Here is an 18,915-nt window from a genome sequence, read left to right as displayed (position 1 = left end):
CTCACCTAGAACGTTCCTGAAGAAAAGTTTAAGTTCGTACAACTTCTCTGGGCTTGGCAATGGTGAAAAAGAAGGACGGAGTATGCACGAGAAGCTATGATGTGATACAGATATAAGAGAAGAAGTCAAGAAGCCACACGGTTGAAGATTGAAGACATGGTGGAAATACTTATAAAACAAATGTCTTAAATCTTGGTTCATTGCGCTGCTCGACCAGTCGAAGGATTGGCTCGACTGGTCGAAACTTGTTCGACTCGAAGTCCAGTGATGATGTATTTGAGATTTCCAAGCCCTTCGACCAGTCGAGGGACAGGCTTGACCAGTTGAATATTACGCAAATGGTGTGTGGATTCTGCGCGGACTGCGTAAATTTGAGGCGGTTTCAGAGAGATGAGTAAGTGGAGTTTCATAAACTATAAATAACGGTCCCTAGGGTCTTTCTAAGTAATGTTAAAGCTTCCTAAATGTATTCTGAGTGTTCCTAAAAGGATTTTAGGGTTTCTAAAGGGTGTAGCAAGGGTAAGTTCGAAGTTGTTTGAATCGGATAAGTCCTCTCTCTTTGTAATTTATTTTCATAGTAGAACTCTATCGTTTTGTGCCGTGATTTTTTTCTGAAAGGGTTTTCTATGTTAAATTTTTGTGTTCTCTTGTGATTGTTTGACGCTATTGGATTGCTATCTTAGATCCAAATCTGTGTGATTCTGTAGCACAAATTCCCAATATTAAAGGGATCCTTATGATATGGAACACCTTTTTCACAGTGCGGATGTTGAACGGGAGATATAGATATCAAAGGAGCATAAAAACTTTATAAATGTGAAAGTTAAAATCCAACCTTGTATGTAAACATTTCAATGCAAGGATGGAAGATTTCGAAATGGATGTTCAAGGAAGTGGGGTTGTCCAATCCGTGTTATCAGTTAAGATGTGGCACGTACAAGATACACGTACAAAAAAAACCAGTCACTATTCTTAAATACTCTACTAAGGAAACAGATTTTTGGACTAGATAATTTTTTCAACAAAAAACTTATTTACTATTTTTCCTTCACTCCCTGTCCTCTATTATCTATCCCTTGTACGAATGTTTTCCTTTTATTTGTTTATTTATTTTTCTTATCCTCTTCTCTTTTATTTTTTTCACACACCCACACACGAAACTAACTCAAACCCATTAAGATGAAGGCCCTCTATTTCTCTTAGAATTGTTCTCTTTGGCAATTTCTCTTAGAATTTTCTCTTTGACAAGCTCATCAGAGTGTATCAGGCAAGTGAGGCAGGTTACCCAAATTATAAGTTTGCATGGTGCCTATCTTCCATCCAATTCGTGAACTAGGATGAAGACAGTTATAAATAAATAAATAAATAAGAGCCAAAGCCCAAGAAGGGCACAATGCGTCAAGTAGAGGTTTTAACATTATATTCGATTATTCTTGTATTGTGGTCAACCTGATCGTTGGACTTTATTGGACTGTCCAATCCATTGATCCAAACCATTCATTAAGTCTGATGCACATCTACTAGTATACCAAATAAGAATCAAACTAATCTAATATGCATTAACCATTCAGCCAATGGTATTTAATTTAGACTGCCAATTTTTTTAAATTTTTTCTTAACATAAAAATAGGTCTAATAAACCATGTGATACATCTATTTGTTAAACACCATCAGGGGTCGTTTGGCACCTTGGATTGGAGGGGATTAGAGGGGGTTTCAAATCCCTTTGGCTGTTTGGCAGCATAAAGCTACTGGGGATTGCCAATCCAGGGGGTTCCCAATCCCCTCTTTGAGGGGGTTTGTAATCCAAGGTGAGAGCTTGGATTACACCTAAAATCATTTCAATAGTTGCAGGCATAAATATATGTCACTGTACACTATTATTCTATTGGGCACATGGCCCACTAATGATGATCAACACCGTCCAAACATTGTTCATGTAGTTCAGCACCGTCCAAATATTGTCCAGCACCATCCTAACATTGCCTATATTAATCAACGGTTAAAAATTGTTGGTTAGTCACTCGGACATGATCTTGTGCTTGTGGTCTATCTGAGACCTGGAATTTCATCATTTATAGGTAAAGCATATATTTTAGCGGGCTTATCACAACCATAACGTCAAAAATTATATATCTCACTAATTGGGGATATTAAAGTTGATTTAGTAATTAAACTCAAACCCCCGTAAATATATCATGTATAGGTATTTTTGAATTAAAGTTGAATACCGAGAGGATTGCCAATCCAGGGGGTTTCCAATCCTGGGGGCTGCGAATCCAGGGAGTTCCAAATGCACGCTCCCAAACAGGCCCTCATCCTATCCATGGCCTGGAAAAAGAAACGGATAGAGAAGATATGTCCAAATCAAAAATGGATTGGATCATCCCGGAGGAGTCGACAACCCAATCATGATGCGGTCATGATGATGTCATCCAAGGACCCGGTGTCATGTCGACGTTATCATTACCACGACCATACGGACAAAATAGTAAATGACTTAGATCGTCCGATGGCAGAGACTACCGCAGGGCAGGATTGTCCATAAGTGACCAGACTCACTGATGGACGATCTGAATCCCTTAAGAGGTGGGTCCCACCTGCACAGAACGTGGAGTGGAGACTCTCCTGGCCAGAACTGTACAACTTCCAACACCGAAAGGGTATGTTAGTTGATACGCAGGCACCCAGAAATTACACGCGTCTCGCGGAAGTAACTAAAGTTAAACCGTCCAAATAATGGAACCTCATCCGGATCATAAACCCAGAATTGCACTGATTTGGTCTGCTAACTGGGCCACTGGTGGACACTAAATAGACGGTTGCAATGATAAATTAATTAATGGTGAGAATTCAGCCAAAGTTCATTAATCAGAGTTTAATATCTTTTGTTGAGGTAATACGTATATCTATAGTCTGTCCCATTGTTTGGGGGGTTTAATCTGAATTAGTGTACGTCACGTGTGCTCGTTCCAAGTGCATGCGTATCAATCATCCTATTCTGCCAGAGTAACAAATAACTACCATTAAAAGAGTCGCTGTAATCTGACACCTCGTTTCCGGAGCGGATTAGGTGCCGCCCCGGTTTACCCAAGACAGTGCGGCCCTGATCGTGGAACACACTTTGATTTCTGTACTGTATATCGACGCCGTCCATCCGTTTTTCCATCTCAATTTCGCATACTAATCTAAAAATTAAGCAGATCTAAATCTCAGGTGGGTAACACCAAATGAAATGGTAGTGATTGGCCGTTAAAAAATTTTTGTGGACCAAGCTAATAATTTTTTTCCCTTCATCCAGATTTTGTGACCTTATCAACAGGTTAGATGGAAATTAAACACTACTGTGGGTCCTAGGAGTTTACGAATGGTGATCGTTCAATCAACACTGGTTCCTATGGTATGGTCCACCTGAGATCTGGATCTGCTTCATTTTTTGGATCGTGTTCTTAAATGAGCTAGAAAAACCGATGGACGGAGTGGATATACAATACATGAATCAATGTGGTCCCCACGGTCATGGCTGCACCGTGTAGGGTGAGGTCGGGGCCGAACCTAATCCCCTCGTTTCTCTAACATACATGGATTGCTACTGTTACATACGCCCAAATACTGACCGTATTATACTTGTCACCGGCGGCATTTGAGGAACAAATCCAGTGCCCTCGAATGCATGGAAGATATCGTGCCTGCATATGACTTATAAAAATGTAGTATAGATCGACTAGATCAAGACCGTTTATTTATTAATAAGAAAATCGTCTGATCTATATTCAAAATATAATATTATTTGAGAAATTCAAATTCATTATTCTATGAGGTAACAATGGACACTATAAAACAGAAGTCTCGCATTTGCTTGTGTTCAGTAGGGAAAAACGCCCAATTTATCGGATGGTTAGGATATTCATATATATATATATATATATATAACATTAAAATAAACTGTCTCGTTTTAATAGGTGAGAAAACAGATGCCTAGTATGGACCATTATTATCACATGCTACACATATACACGTGGGTGGAACTTTATTGAAATCCATCCCGTCCATCAAGTGTGTTGTCCCATATTTAGCATGAATTTACAAAAATCATGAGGATCGAATACTCAGGTAGGCCCCACTATACAAAAGAGTTGGGAAGGAACGTCCACAATTATTATTATTATTTAGGGCTCACCGGCGGTGTTTATACGCCATCCAATCCGTTGGTCTCATTCGCCTCGAAATGATGAAATGATTGACCTAAAATAAAAGTATCCCAAAACTCATCTTGGCAATATTGAGAGAATTCAGATGTTTTTGTATAATTTTAAACTGCGTGAGATTTTATACACGTTGAATCTTTTTCTAACGCTAGAGAAAGTTACCCTCGCCAGGTTCCTGCGCGAAACACAGCAACCGTCGGTTAAACAAGACTCGCCCCCAAACGACCTACGTGGCATATATTTAATAGATCTAGGCCGTTAATCAGACAGAAAATGCATTTTGATTATGTTTCTTAGCACAAAAGATGTGGTTGATTACTCATGTTTGCGGGCGTCTATGAGATGGCAAATGTACAATATTTGCATGTCAGCAAGCACATCTCGACACGTGGCACCCAAGTGGAAGATTCCGGAAGTTTATCTAGTGGGCCCTACTTAAGATGGTGAGTAACCAATAAAATTAATCATTCAATATGGATGATTCTAGCATCTGATTGGAGACTTTTGTTTGGCTGAGATCTACCATTCCTTTTCTCAAGTACTCCAATTATCGGTGGTTTGCTTACATCTGTGAGACACTCGCAAGTTTGATTGAACCACTGAACCAGCATATAAACGTTTTTCACATGTGTACCCCGTGTATGGAGGTTGGTAAAGTCCAGACGCAAGTAAGAGGCCTGGCCTACGAAGCAAGCACAGTTGCCGATATGGCACACGTGGGAGATTATGCTGCCATTAGATCGGCCAAAATTAGTTAGTTTCACAACTTGGATGGCTAAGAAAAAAAAAAGTTTAGCTGATAACTCTTTTTTTTTTTTTTTTTAATTGTATCTAAATCTTAGGGGGACGACACCATTAAAAAGTTGTGGGTCACAAAAGTTTTGGATCAAGCTGATATTTATATGGTCCGTTCATTTTTTTTACCTTATCAATAGGTTGGATGGCAAATTAACATTTGGCGGTCCCCAAGATGTTTTTAATGGTGGGAATTCAATCACCAATATTTCCCGTGATGTGGTCCACCTAAGATTTTGATCTACTTCATTTTTGGGATCTTGCCCTATAATGAGCTGTGGAAATGGATGTACATAATAGATGTAAGGTAAGTTACATACACTACAGTGGACCCAAGGGATCCACCAAACTCGGTAGATCCCTGGATCCACCGAAGCCGTGCCTAACTTGAGCTAGGCCACCTTCGTTTGCGCAAGAACCAGGTTATTTGATTTTTTTATTTTAATTGCCAGTGAGACCTCAGACAGGATGAGATGCGTTCAGACCACTGATGGGCTGTTGGACACATCCCAACCCAAGTTGTTTTTAGACAGGCTGAAATTTTGGACCTGGAACCGGCCCTCGTGCCTAGTATTTCAACCCCAAGCCTAGACTGAAGCGAACCAAGCGCACTGACTAGCCTCGCCCATTGACAGTCCTTCTGGTGCCAAAGACTCGACGGGTAATAGACGCAATAGCTCCATACGTTCTTCCTGCACAGATACGTGGATGATTTTAAGAGAACTTTGTCCATGGTCCACATGTGAGCGGCCTGAATTTTATAATATATTTCGTGTGTGTCCTACTTGGATGAGGGGTCAGGCCAATTTTCAGCCGCATCCAAAACTCTGGTGGGCCCCACCACATGCTTTGATATGTTTTAGGCATGTTTTTACATGGTTTTAGTTTGTATGGCCCACCTGAGTTCCTTATACTGCTAATGTTTGGACTATCCCATAACCTAAGGAGACCCATCAAATGCACAGTGTTGATGTTCGACAAACATCACCGGGGGACCCACACAGCTCTCATAGAACCATTTCTATATATATATATATATATATATATATATATATATATATATATAGGGAAAAGGTACTATGCGACTTGACCTCACAAGTCCGTCCCATGAGGTCGAGCTGTGTGGGCCCCACCGTGATGCGTTTTGAACATCTAACCCATAAGTCAGATGCACCATTCCATTGTGGGCCTAGGTCTCAAAAATCAAGTCAATCCGTGACTTGTGTGGGCCACACCACATACAGAAGTGGGGAGGGGCCGTGCACCATTAAAACATTCATAATCCATTTTTTGGGCCCACCGAGATGTGGTTTGTAAATCCAGCCCATCCATTATATGTGTCCCACTTGCATGAGGGTTCAGACCAAGTTTCGGCAGCATTCAAAACTCAGGTGGGCCCCACCAAGTGCTTTTATATGTTTTAACTGTGTTTCACATGATTTTAGATGATATGGCCCGCCTGAGTTCCGTATACGGCTGGTTTTTGGGATATCCCATAACTTAGAGGGTACCCATCAAATGCACGATGTTGATGGTCGACACGCATCACGGTGGGACCCACACAGTTCGACCTTACAGGAGCTAATCGTGAGGTCGATTGCATAGTACCTTTTCCCATATATATATATATATATATATATATATATATATATATATATATATATATATATATATATATCCTTTGCACATGTGTCATGGGTGTCGAATCCGAACGGTCCATAAGGTGCGGAATCCCATGAAACCTTAGGGGGTGAATTTTCACCCTGATCTAAGATTCTGGTGGGCCATAGCAAAGAAAAACTCAAATCAAGGGAAGAAACTGTTTGCATTTTTCATGGCCCACAGAAGTTTTTAATCAAAGTAAAAATTCGTACTAGGGGGTTTCATGAGGTTCTACTTCATGTGGACCGTTCAGATTTTCGAGACTCATTAGATATGATGAGTTCTAAAAAAGTTCGTATGTAGTACGTACGAACGAGTTCGCAGGTGAGCGTTTCTGTGTGTGTGTGTCTGTGTGTGTGTGTGTGTATGGTGGGCTCGCAAATTGAATGGCTCATACATGGCCACGCTGGCACTTTTCGGGCGAGTGGCGTGGCTCTTTTGAAAGAAGAGCCCGTTTGCTTTTCTTGAATTTAAATCCAGTGTCGACCTAGAGTGCGGAGGAGAGAAGAATCCCAGAATGGGAGTCATCTGATGCTTTGATGACTTATGAAGCTCGATACGAAGGTACCTAGAACTTGTACGTACACTAAGTATACTATCATTCAAATTAAATGGACCAAATCGTACTGTTCACTATCTCAGTCACAGTCCCAACATCAGATTGGTCAAACAATTCTATCCTCCGATTCATGAAGAACATAAGCTAGATGACGGAAGGGGGAGACTTAGGATGTATAAGATTATAACATGAGTGATTCGGGAGATTTGGATTCTTATATATCCGCTCATGTGGTACTTCATCATACGATTCATATAAGATACATCTGTCTAGATATCATATACATCCAGAAAGCCATATGCTTTGTAAGAAGCTTGTACAGTTTGGGAAGGGGTTTTCACATGAAATTTTATCCAACTCCAGGTATGAAATATGTATGAACGGAGTAATAAAGAGAATTTTCTACTCAAATTCGAATTTGCGATAGATCCAAATCAAATGGAAATAAATTTAGAAAACATTCCTGGAAACACAGTTCTGTCACTTAGACTTATGGAGTGCTCTATTCAGCAATATAAGATGCCCCTGCATAACTTCTTGAAGTATTTCCCATACAATTGGTTCTTTTTTCTGAATTTTACTTTTAGCAATCCCTATCTTGTCTATTGATTCCTACGGATTGGATCAAAAAAAATTCTTAAATGAGGTATTCAACTCTAGGGATGAATCGAAAAAGAAATCTTTATGAGTTCTACCTCCTATATATATATATATATATATCTGGAGTGTGGACGAGAGAAGAATCCCAGAATGGGAGTCATTTGATGCTCTGGCAACTTATGAAGCTTGATACGCAGGTACCTAGAACTTGTACTCTAAGTATACTATCATTCAAATTAAACAGACCAAATCGTACTAATCATTGTCTCATCATAGTCTCAACATCAGATTGGTCAAACAATTCTATCCCCTGATTCATGAAGAACATAAGCCAGATGACAAAATGGGGAGACCTAGGATATATAAGATCATAACATGAGTGATTTGGCATGCAGATTTGGATTCCTATATATCCACTCATGCGGTACTTCATCAAACGATTCATATAAGATTCATCTATCTAGATATCATATACATTTAGAAAGCCGTATGCTTTGTAAGAAGCTTGTACAGTTTGGGTAGGGGTTTTCACATGAAATTTTATCCAACTCCAGGTATGAAATATGTATGAACGGAGTAATAAAGAGAATTTTTTACTCAAATTCGAATTTGCGATAGATCCAAATCAAATAGAAATAAATTGAGAAAACATTCATGGAAACCCAGTTCTGTCACTTAGACTTATGGAGTGCTCTATTCAGCAATACGGGATGCCCCTACATAACTTCTTGAGGTATTTCCCATACAAGTGGTTCTTTTTTTCAAATTTTACTTTTAGCAATCCCTACCTTTTCTATTGGTTTCTACCAATTGGATCAAAAAAATAAATCTTAAATGAGGTATTTAACTCCAGGGATGAATCAAAAAAGAAATCTGTATGGGTTCTACCTATATGTGTGTGTGTGTGTGTGTGTGTGTGTGGGAAAAGGTACTATGTGCTCGAGCTCACGATAAGCTCCCATGAGGTTGAGCTGTGTGGGCCCCACCGTGATGCGTGTCAACCATCAACACCGTGCATTTGATGGGTCCTCTTTAAATTATGGGATATCTCAAAAATAAGCTGTATACGGAACTCGGGTGGGCCATACCATCTAAAAAAATGTAAAGATATGCCAAAAACATATAAAAGCACTTGGTGGGGCCCACCTGAATTTTTCATGCGTCTGAAACTTGGTCTGAACCCTCATCCAAGTGGGACACACATAATGGATGGGCTGGATTTGCAAACCAGATCTCGGTGGGCCCAAAAAATGATTATGAATGTTTTAATGGTGCATGGCCCCTCTCAACTTTTGTATGTGGTGTGGCCCACACAAGTCACGGATTGACTTGATTTTAGAGACCTAGGCCCACGATGGAATGGTGCATCTGACTGATGGGGTAGATGTTCGAAACGCATCACGGTGGGGCCCACACAGCTCGACCTCATGGGATGTTCCCATCAGCTCGAGCGCATAGTACCTTTTCCCATATATATATATATATATATATATATATATATATATATATATATATATATATATATATATATATATATATATATATATATATATATATATATATATATATGGTGGGCTCCACGTGGGGCACTATTTGGGTGAGTGGCGTGGCTCTTTTGAAAGGCGAGCCTGTTTGCTTTTCTTGAATTTAAATCCAATGTCGACATAGAGTGTGGATGGGAGAAGAATCCCATAATGGGAGTCATTTGGTGCTCTGGCAACTTATGAAGCTTGATATGCAGGCACCTAGAACTTGTACACTAAGTAGACTATCATTCAAATTAAATGGATGAAATCGTACTAATCACTGTCTCAGTCACAATCTCAACATCAGATTGGTCAAACAATTCTATCCTCTGATTTATGAAGAACATAAGCCAGATGACGGCACGGGGAGGCCTAGGATGTATAAGATCATAACATGAGTGATTCGGTAGATTTGGATTCCTATATATCCACTCATGTGTACTTCATCATACTATTCGCATAAGATTCATTTGTCTAGATATCATATACATCTAGAAAGTTGTATGCTTTGTAAGAAGCTTGTACAGTTTGGGAAGGGGTTTTCACATGAAATTTTATCCAACTCCAGGTATGAAATATGTATGAACGGAGTAATAAAGAGAATTTTCTACTCAAATTTGAATTTGCGATAGATCTAAATCAAAAGGAAATAAATTGAGAAAACATTCTTGTAAACACCGTTATGTCACTTAGACTTATGGAGTGCTCTATTCAGCAATACAGGATGCCCCTGCATAACTTCTTGAAGTATTTCCTATAAAATTGGTTCTTTTTTTCCAAATTTTACTTTTAGCAATCCCTACATTTTCTATTGATTCCTATGGATTGGATTAAAAAATAATTCTTGAATGAGGTATTCAACTCCTGGGATGAATCGAAAAAGAAATCTTTATGGGTTCTACCTATATATATATGGTGGGCTCGCAAATTGAATAGCTCATACATGGCCACGCTGGCACTTTTCGAGCCAGTGGCGTGGCTCTTTTGAAAAGCGAGCCCATTTGCTTTTCTTGAATTTAACTGTGCTCTTAGAATCCAGTGTCGACCTGGAGTGTGGACAAGAGAAGAATCCCAGAATGGGAGTTATTTGATGCTCTGGCCACTTATGAAGCTTGATACGCGGGTACCTAGAACTTGTACACTAAGTATACTATCATTCAAACTAAACGGACCAAATCGTACTAATCACTGTCTCAGGCACAGTCTCAACATCAGATTGGTCAAATAATTCTATCCTCTAATTCATGAAGAACATAAGCCAGATGACGGAACGAGGAGACCTAGGATGTATAAGATCATAACATGAGTGATTCATCAAATTTAGATTCTTATATCCACTCATGTGGTATTTCATCATACAATTTATATAAGATCTTTCTGTCTAGATATCATATACATCCAGAAAGCCGTATGCTTTATAAGAAGCTTGTACAGTTTGGGAAGGGGTTTTCACATGAAATTTTATCCAACTCTGGGTATGAAATATGTATGAACGAAGTAATAAAGAGAATTTTCTACTCAAATTCGAATTTGTGATAGATCCAAATCAAATGGAAATAAATTTAGAAAACATTCCTGGAAACACAGTTTTGTCACTTGGACTTATGGAGTGCTCCATTCAGCAATACAGGATGCCCCTGCATAACTTCTTGAAGTATTTCCTATACAATTGGTACTTTTTTCTGAATTTTACTTTTAGCAATCCCTACCTTTTTTTATTGATTCCTATGGATTGAATCAAAAAAAATTCTTGAACGAGGTATTCAGTTCCAAGGATGAATCGAAAAAGAAATCTTTATGGGTTCTACCTACATACCTATATATATATATATATATATATATATATATATGGGCTCGCAAATTGAAAGGCTCGTACATGGTCACGCTGGCACTTTTCGGGCGAGTGGCGTGGCTCTTTTGAAAGGTGAGCCCATTTGCTTTTCTTGAATTTAATTGTGCTCTCAGAATCCAGTGTCGACCTGGAGTGTGGACAAGAGAAGAATCTCAGAATGGGAGCCATTTGATGCCCTAGCGACTTATGAAGCTTGATACGCAGGTACCTAAAACTTGTACACTAAGTATACCATCATTCAAATTAAACGGACCAAATTGTACTAATCACTGTCTCAGTCACAGTCTCAACATCAGATTGGTCAAACAATTCTATCCTCCGTCCAATAAATGTCCACCAATCCGGTAGTCAGCTCATCAAATAGTAGTTTTTTCCCCTCATGATACAGGTATATTGGAATCCATAATTTGGACATATTAATTGTATTGCTCACGTTCGTATTGTGAATTACCCATCCCATGCAGATGTTGGTACCCCGTGATGTATCTGTTTCATCCATGTTGTTTCTACATTTTGCAACTTATTTTATTTTAGATCATTAGTCTAAAAATAAGGTAAATTTAAATCTCAAGTAGACCACATTACAGTGGTATTTTAGATCATTAGTCTAAAAACAGTGGTAATTAAACTCCTCCATGAAAAACTTTGGCAAATAAACACTACAGTGGACCCTAGGAAGTTTTTAATGGTGGTTGTTCAATCATCACTGTTTCCTATGGTTTAATATATTTGAGATTTGGATCTGCCTCATCTTTTAAGTTTGTGCCCTAAAATGATCCGAAAAATAGATGGATGACATGGATAAAATGTATACATCATGGCCGGGCTCACAGCATCCATGATTACTGATAGGGCTGTTCGGTAGGGTTCACTGCCGAATCCGAGTACGTTACTAGTAATGGCGTACCATCCATATAAAAAGATAAATCTTTGATAATTGGCTGAGCGTGATGGATGATACGCGCGATACATACCATCCGTGGAGAAAGTATAAAACTGGATAAAACTTTGATAATCTGGCAGATCATGATGGATGATACGCATGGATTTAAAATTATTTGGAAATGTACATGTGGCATGCAAGTAATCAAAATTAAACTTTTAAAGTTACGGATCCCTGTTTAAAAGTACCATGTATCAAACTAGACATTTATTGGACTAGAATGAAAAATATACAATGGTTTTATTTCAGGAAACAAGTGTCCAAGAATAAAAGTTTAGGATTGATCAACTAATGTGATGTTTGGGTTGTCTCTTATAAAACAGTGAGTTCATAATTTTGTCACTTTGATATGATTAATGTATTTTACACATGCAATTTTGAAGTGCCTGTTTATCAAATGGCATAGGTTAGCCGAGTATCAAATAAACCCCTGCTCGAGGAATTAACCGTAAATTTTTTTATTTTATTATTATTATTATTTTTTATCATATCTGTATGCGTGCTCGTGTTTCTGTATGGTGCATACCCAGTTATCTGGCCGGCATCTTTGCGTTATCCACAGGTTTCCAATCTGATGAGTGGGGCCCATGCTTCTGTAATCTAGACAATTGGTTTGATGCTTCACACATTGGATCAGTGGGGCCCATGCTTCTGTAATGTCGACAATTGGTTTGATGCTTCACACATTGGATGGGTCAATATGTTCCAAACGACCAATATTATTCCACCTTTCAATTTAATGCGGACCATTGTTGCAGTTATCTTTTGAACCGTGTATCTTAATGCAAGGAATCAGAAGGTTAAGCTTTTCCTATTGTTATCTCTAGGTTTGTTTTTTGGGTATGTGTAGTATATATGAGTGTGTTAGAATTGATTGTGCAGCTTAATTTAAACTGAACAATTTTGATCCAGCACTAAGATATGCAAATATATCAAATGCAATCCATATGCAAATATATCAAAGCAATCCTATATGATAAAGATCTGAGAAGATGGGATGCCTATTCAGTCACTCACACAAGATTGCTATAAGATGATTAGGAAATTAATAGAGGGTGGGGTTCTTCCTACAAAGATGACCTGTACTTTGACTTCCATATAAATTAACTTTTTAACTATAAGATCTATCAAGCACAAAGAAAATACTCATAGTTGGCTGCAGAGAGCCTGTGCCAGATGCCTTTTTGAAAGTAGAACTAATTGTATTGGAATTAGAAATAGCATAACATAAGAATGTAAACTTGAATTTAAGCTAAAGATTACAATTTGTTATACTTTGCATCTATTTCCATTCTCTACTTCAGCCATTATGACCACTAAATTATTATCATGCCAATCTTTTAAAATATTCTATTTCTTTATATTCTTCTAACTATTACACTTATCTAAATGGATTTTCATTTGTTGATCTTTTTGGCCATGCGCTGTCATCAAGTAATATGTACTATCCAGCTCAACATCTACTATACTTTTATAAAAAGTGGTCCAATTATTTTTCAAAAAATCCTTTCCTACTATAATATCTTTGTGCAACAACATATGTATGTTATTCCTTATTTAACCATTCAGCTAAAAATAAGGTACAACACCTGCTGAGGCATACAACATCCACGTCGGAACCCAACATGAACAATGGACTAGATTAACCAACTTCGCAAACCCAGTTTATACCGTGCGAAAATGTGGGCGACTGATCAAATAATTTCCTATTTTTGGTAGGGAGATAACCTGCCCACCCAAACCAGTTTCGGGCCGGCTCCATCTGTCTCAATCCGTGCATGACTCGTGTAACATGGTTGAAACTGGACATTCATTGCGCCGCACTTTGGACAAGTGATGCCACGCTGGTTGGACAGTAGGTCGATTCTAACCGTACGAGTCAAAAAATTTCCACTTGCGAATGATGGGGCCGTTTTGTTTTAGTCATCCATTTGCAGGTCAATGGGTTGGACGTTTAGGATCATCAGATCACCTAATCATTTTAACACAGGGCCTATAGCGGGGTTTAATAGATGAGCGGTTCTGATCACCATTACCAAGTCATATACTCGGTGGAGATTTAGCAATCAATCATTTGGGTCCTGGATTAGGGCCCATAGCAGGGTTGAATGACCCTCTTGCGTCAAACTGGACCCTTCTCACACTAACATAACGAGTTAGACTATCATCTGCTTCACCGTATCTTAACTGGTGGTGACTCATGTACCATACATGTGCCACACCTACGCCTCAATGTCGACCGTCCAAACCATATCTCCGTAGTGGATGGATCACATCCGAGAAATCACGTACGGGGATCGTGATCATCCAATTACCCCCAGGAAATTTATGGATAAAAAGAAAATTGTCACTGATCCAAATCAATGGTGAATATCAGATGGTTGAAACTATCAAGTAGGTGTGATTATTGCACCATGCTCCATGAAAGGCTCTATCATGGTTTGGACGGTTCGGATACACACATGAAACACGTACGTGTCTCTGAAGCGATGAATCGTCACGGAAAATGCACGTAACGGGTACGAGCTGCCCGTGAAGTGGCTGACGGGGATTTTAAAAAGTCTGACGGGCAAGAAGGATAGATAAAGTGACAACGAGGCGGCGCTGACAGCATCCGACGGTCATCTGTGCACCTACTTTTCCATCCGTCCACGGGCAGCGGGCATTGCTGCCCTCTCCATCACTCATGCAAGCATATATGCTCACACGTAAGAAAACTCGTCGAAATCTGGAACATGGCAATCCACATGCATGCGCCCACGCATTGCACACGATGCTTATGCTGCAGTTCAATCCAAAACCGTCGAAATCATGGGCCTCACATCAGGTTGGGAATAGCTAGAAAATCGGATTGATTGGAGACATTCGTTTGTTGGAATCGAGCCCCTTACAGCTTCTCATTTATTCCGTTAATTTCGTAGCCACCAAATGGAAAGATTTGATCATCTATTAGTTTAATTATTACTTTATGCCCCATCTACACTGGGCCACACTGTTTGTATGGTTCGGATTGATAAACTGTTTTACATATATGGCACGTGCGTGTCCTGTGTGTGTGATACTCATGCTCTTCAAGCTTTTTAAACTGCAACTCTTCTTATAAAACGCCTCTCCACCTAAAAAAAGGAAGGAAAAAAAACAGACATTTCTGACATGGGTTTCTCCTGAAAGATATGGTTTTATCTTCTCCCTTCTCCCTTGCTTTTGCTCCTTTATATCTCCAGATTTTCCGGGGTTTTAGCTGGGTTTTCAAGCTCCAAGAACAACAGCAGCAGTTTTAGACAAATACGATTTCTCCATTGTTTTGGAAATTTGGGTTGTTTTTTTTTTTTCTTTAAAACTCTCTAGTGATTTTTACTGCTAAATTTGGTGGGTTTTTGGCAGAGATTTTAGCAGTGGCTTTTCTATCCATTCAAATGGGTAGTTTTTAAAGGAGATTGCTTCTTGGTTTTCATGGGCTTTATTCACTATATCAGTCAAAACCCAGGAAAGCATTTTGCAGGTACTGTTTAAATGGGCTTCTCTTAGCCAAACTTTGGCAGAGGTTTTAGCAGAAGCATTCAAAGTTCTTAAGAGGTTCTGTTTCTAGAGATATTTTAGTTGAGGTTTTTAGCAGAAACTGAGAAATCATTTTTTCTTAAGACATCATTTAGATGCATTTCTTCAGCTAAAATTAGCAGAGGTATTGAAAACAAGGGTCTGTTTCTAGGGCATGTAGTCCAAGGAGCCTTTTCATCGAAATCTGGCCGAGCTTTTAACCTGAGAAATTGGTCTTTTTAAAAAATATATATATCCGGAGGCTCTTTAGTTGCATTTCTTCAGATATAAATAGCAGAGGTTTTAGCAGAAGCTTGTCAATCTCTCAAATGGCTCCAGCATGTAGAAAAAGGAGAAGAAGCCAATACAGGAAGAGCAAAGAAATCGCAAAAGAGCTCCCCTGCATTTCCATGTCTGCAAGCCCTTCCACGCTAGCTCATCTCCAGGCCGAAGGCGGTGAAAACAGCAGCGACATTTCTAGCAATGGCTGTTCTACCCCTAAATCTCCAAGATTCCGGATACCAGAGCTCCTCACATGCCCACCAGCCCCGAAAAAGCATAGAGTAGCTCTGCACTGCTCCACACAGAAACCCAACATCTCCTTCTTCAATCCTCCAGACTTGGAGATCTTCTTCTTCTTCGCTCTCCGTAATGTATCTGTTTAAAATGTGGTGTTGTTGTGTTTGTAAAATACACTGATTAGATAGTTTATAGCCCCGATTGCTGTTTTCTGTGAGAGTTCTGATTTCTTTTCTTTTTTTCTTCTTCTTTTTTTTTTCTTCTTTTTTTTTTTTTAAAGATGGGATTGTCTCTGTGTTGTAATGAGGTATTTTAGCCTCTCTCTTTCTTTGTTTTTTTCTTTTTTCTTTTTTTGTACCGAGGAGGCTGTTTCGCTTGAGGCTTGTATTTGTTGATGGAATCAGAGAAAAGGAGAAGGGTAATAATATCTTTTGAGTGGTAGATGTGGTGATGGAATGTGACGTGAGGATTTGAGGTTTCGTGGGAGTGATTTTAGCAGCTTTCGTATGTGAAGTCAACTTGTTAATTAGTGGAAAAAAGCACGAATACCTTTCTTCTTCTCCTTCTACTTGCTGTCCACTTTCGTTTTTTCTTTATTACTATTATTTATTTATTTTCTTTTTTGCTTTTCCCTTTGCCTTTTGAAATGACGGTGATATATGGGATTTGGTTTTTGGGTGGCTTGTTTCTAACTTACATACAGGTATGCTAGTCCAGACCGTTGAAAATGTGGATCCCACTGTGGATGGGGCATGGCCTTGAAACCTCACTGATTGGACCATCTCATCCAACTGATCGTAGATGATCATCTTACCTTTTGAGGGCCATCTGATCCTAACAGTGTAAGAGACTTTGAGGTGGGTCCCACCATTAAGATAAACCGTCTCAAAAATAGCGGAACATATGAGAAGGTTGAATCATTCTTTTGGTGGGGTTTTTTTTTTTTTTTTTCTTTTGGGTTAGCTTGTTAGTACACCCACCACGAGACCCACGATGTTGACGGTTCAGATTGGCTGAAGCATGTGTGACCCAATGGGGTGCCATTTAGATTCTCTTTTACTTTTGGGTGGGAATGGAGTATTAGGTGAGGTTATTTTAAGGTAAAAAGGAGGGGATTTGGTGGGGGGGTTTTTCTAAGTAGGGGTGAGAGGGTGAGATAAGCTTGTCAGATATGTATGGGTTAAGCAAACATGGATAAGAGAATCCAATGAAGGCGTTCGTGCGCGTTGTCATGAGACTACGGCACGACTCTCAAACCAATTTCTCCCAAATTTATCTTCTCGGAAGCAACCGGAACCGTTGATCTTGTGGGGCATTGTGAGAAGACCCTCGTGATAATAAATCACAACAGCTAGATGGTTAGGATTGTCAGACCACAATCTAACTGAGTTGTTCCATCTTTCCAGCTAACAATGCTACTTGTACTGTTACACAGGAGATGATATCAGGAAAGCAACTGGACCCATCCTTGATGATCACCATTTCCAAAGGTCAGGATCCACTATGATGGGAACCGTGGAAGCACACAAAATGTTCCACAAAAGCAAAGTACGCCCAATGCCACAAATAACTCCGTATAAGAGCAATATGATTTTTATATGAAAAAATCTATTACGGACAAAAATCACAATACAAAGTGCCGAATAATGCATTATAAAAAGCAAAATTACAAGATATAGATTATTTTACTGATTCAAATAACTACGTATAAGAGCAATATGATTTTTATATGAAAAAATCTATTACGGACAAAAATCACAATACAAAGTGCCGAATAATGCATTATAAAAAGCAAAATTACAAGATATAGATTATTTTACTGATTCGAATAAACCTCGAATCTCCTTCAAACCTAATTATACCCTTAAACCCTTAAGAACATTTTAAAAAGTTTTAATATATGTTAATCACTTTAATCTCAATTACACCTTATATATATACTACGTAACTGGAATAGAAAATAAATCACACACTTACATAACTTTGTGTGTGCACTTGATGGGACCTTTGATGGCATCGACAGACATTTAAATCTCATCGATGACATCAAAGATCCTTCGATGCCATCAAGTAGCAACTGTAAAATAGTTTAGCAAGCAAAAAGAATTTTTGTAAATTTTCTCAATGAGATCAAGCGGACTGTCGATGGCATCAACATCATCCTCATATGCTCGATGGGATCGAGCAGACTGTCAATGGCATCAACATCATCCTCATATACTTAATGAAATCAAGTGGTCTGTCAATGGCATCAACAGACCCTGTTACGATCAAACAATTTTAAGACATTCAACAACACACTAATCAAGTGCCTCCCCTAAATGTTGAATTAGACTGGTTGTTATCTATTGATTATAACAGTGTGGCCCGGCCTAATTGTTGTTCCAGTTGATCATCATGATAGGGTTTAATGTTTTTATGGTACAAATCTCCCACAAAAGGTCATACGTTGGCGAGATAGATGGTATGACACCACAAACTGTGGTGTTATTGCTTGTAGGGGTCAATTCTCATTAAAAATTAATAATAATAACAAAAGAAAAAATACTTTGTAATTATTGTGAAAATATCGTAGGTTAGAATTGTCAGTTCTCTGTTTTCAACTATATGTGTGCGGGCGTGCCATAATTGGATTTGTGGTTCAATTTAAACCGAACAGTTATGACCACAAGTGCTAAGATAGGCAGACATGTAGTTTATAACTGAGATCTGAT

At 38.8% G+C, this 18,915-nt stretch overlaps 1 protein-coding gene across 1 annotated transcript; it reads left to right on the top strand.

Annotated features, from left to right (window-relative positions):
- The first annotated feature begins 16,011 nt into the window (after positions 1–16,011).
- LOC131250097 (cyclin-dependent protein kinase inhibitor SMR9-like) lies at positions 16,012–16,347 on the top strand. Its single transcript, XM_058250748.1, has one exon. The coding sequence runs from the start codon at positions 16,012–16,014 to the stop codon at positions 16,345–16,347; it is 336 nt and encodes a 111-aa protein (XP_058106731.1).
- The last annotated feature ends 2,568 nt before the right edge of the window (positions 16,348–18,915 follow it).

The sequence above is a fragment of the Magnolia sinica genome, chromosome 1 (assembly GCF_029962835.1).
Source record: "Magnolia sinica isolate HGM2019 chromosome 1, MsV1, whole genome shotgun sequence".
Classification (NCBI taxonomy): Eukaryota; Viridiplantae; Streptophyta; class Magnoliopsida; order Magnoliales; family Magnoliaceae; genus Magnolia; species Magnolia sinica.
This window is presented reverse-complemented; position numbering and strand designations above follow the sequence as displayed.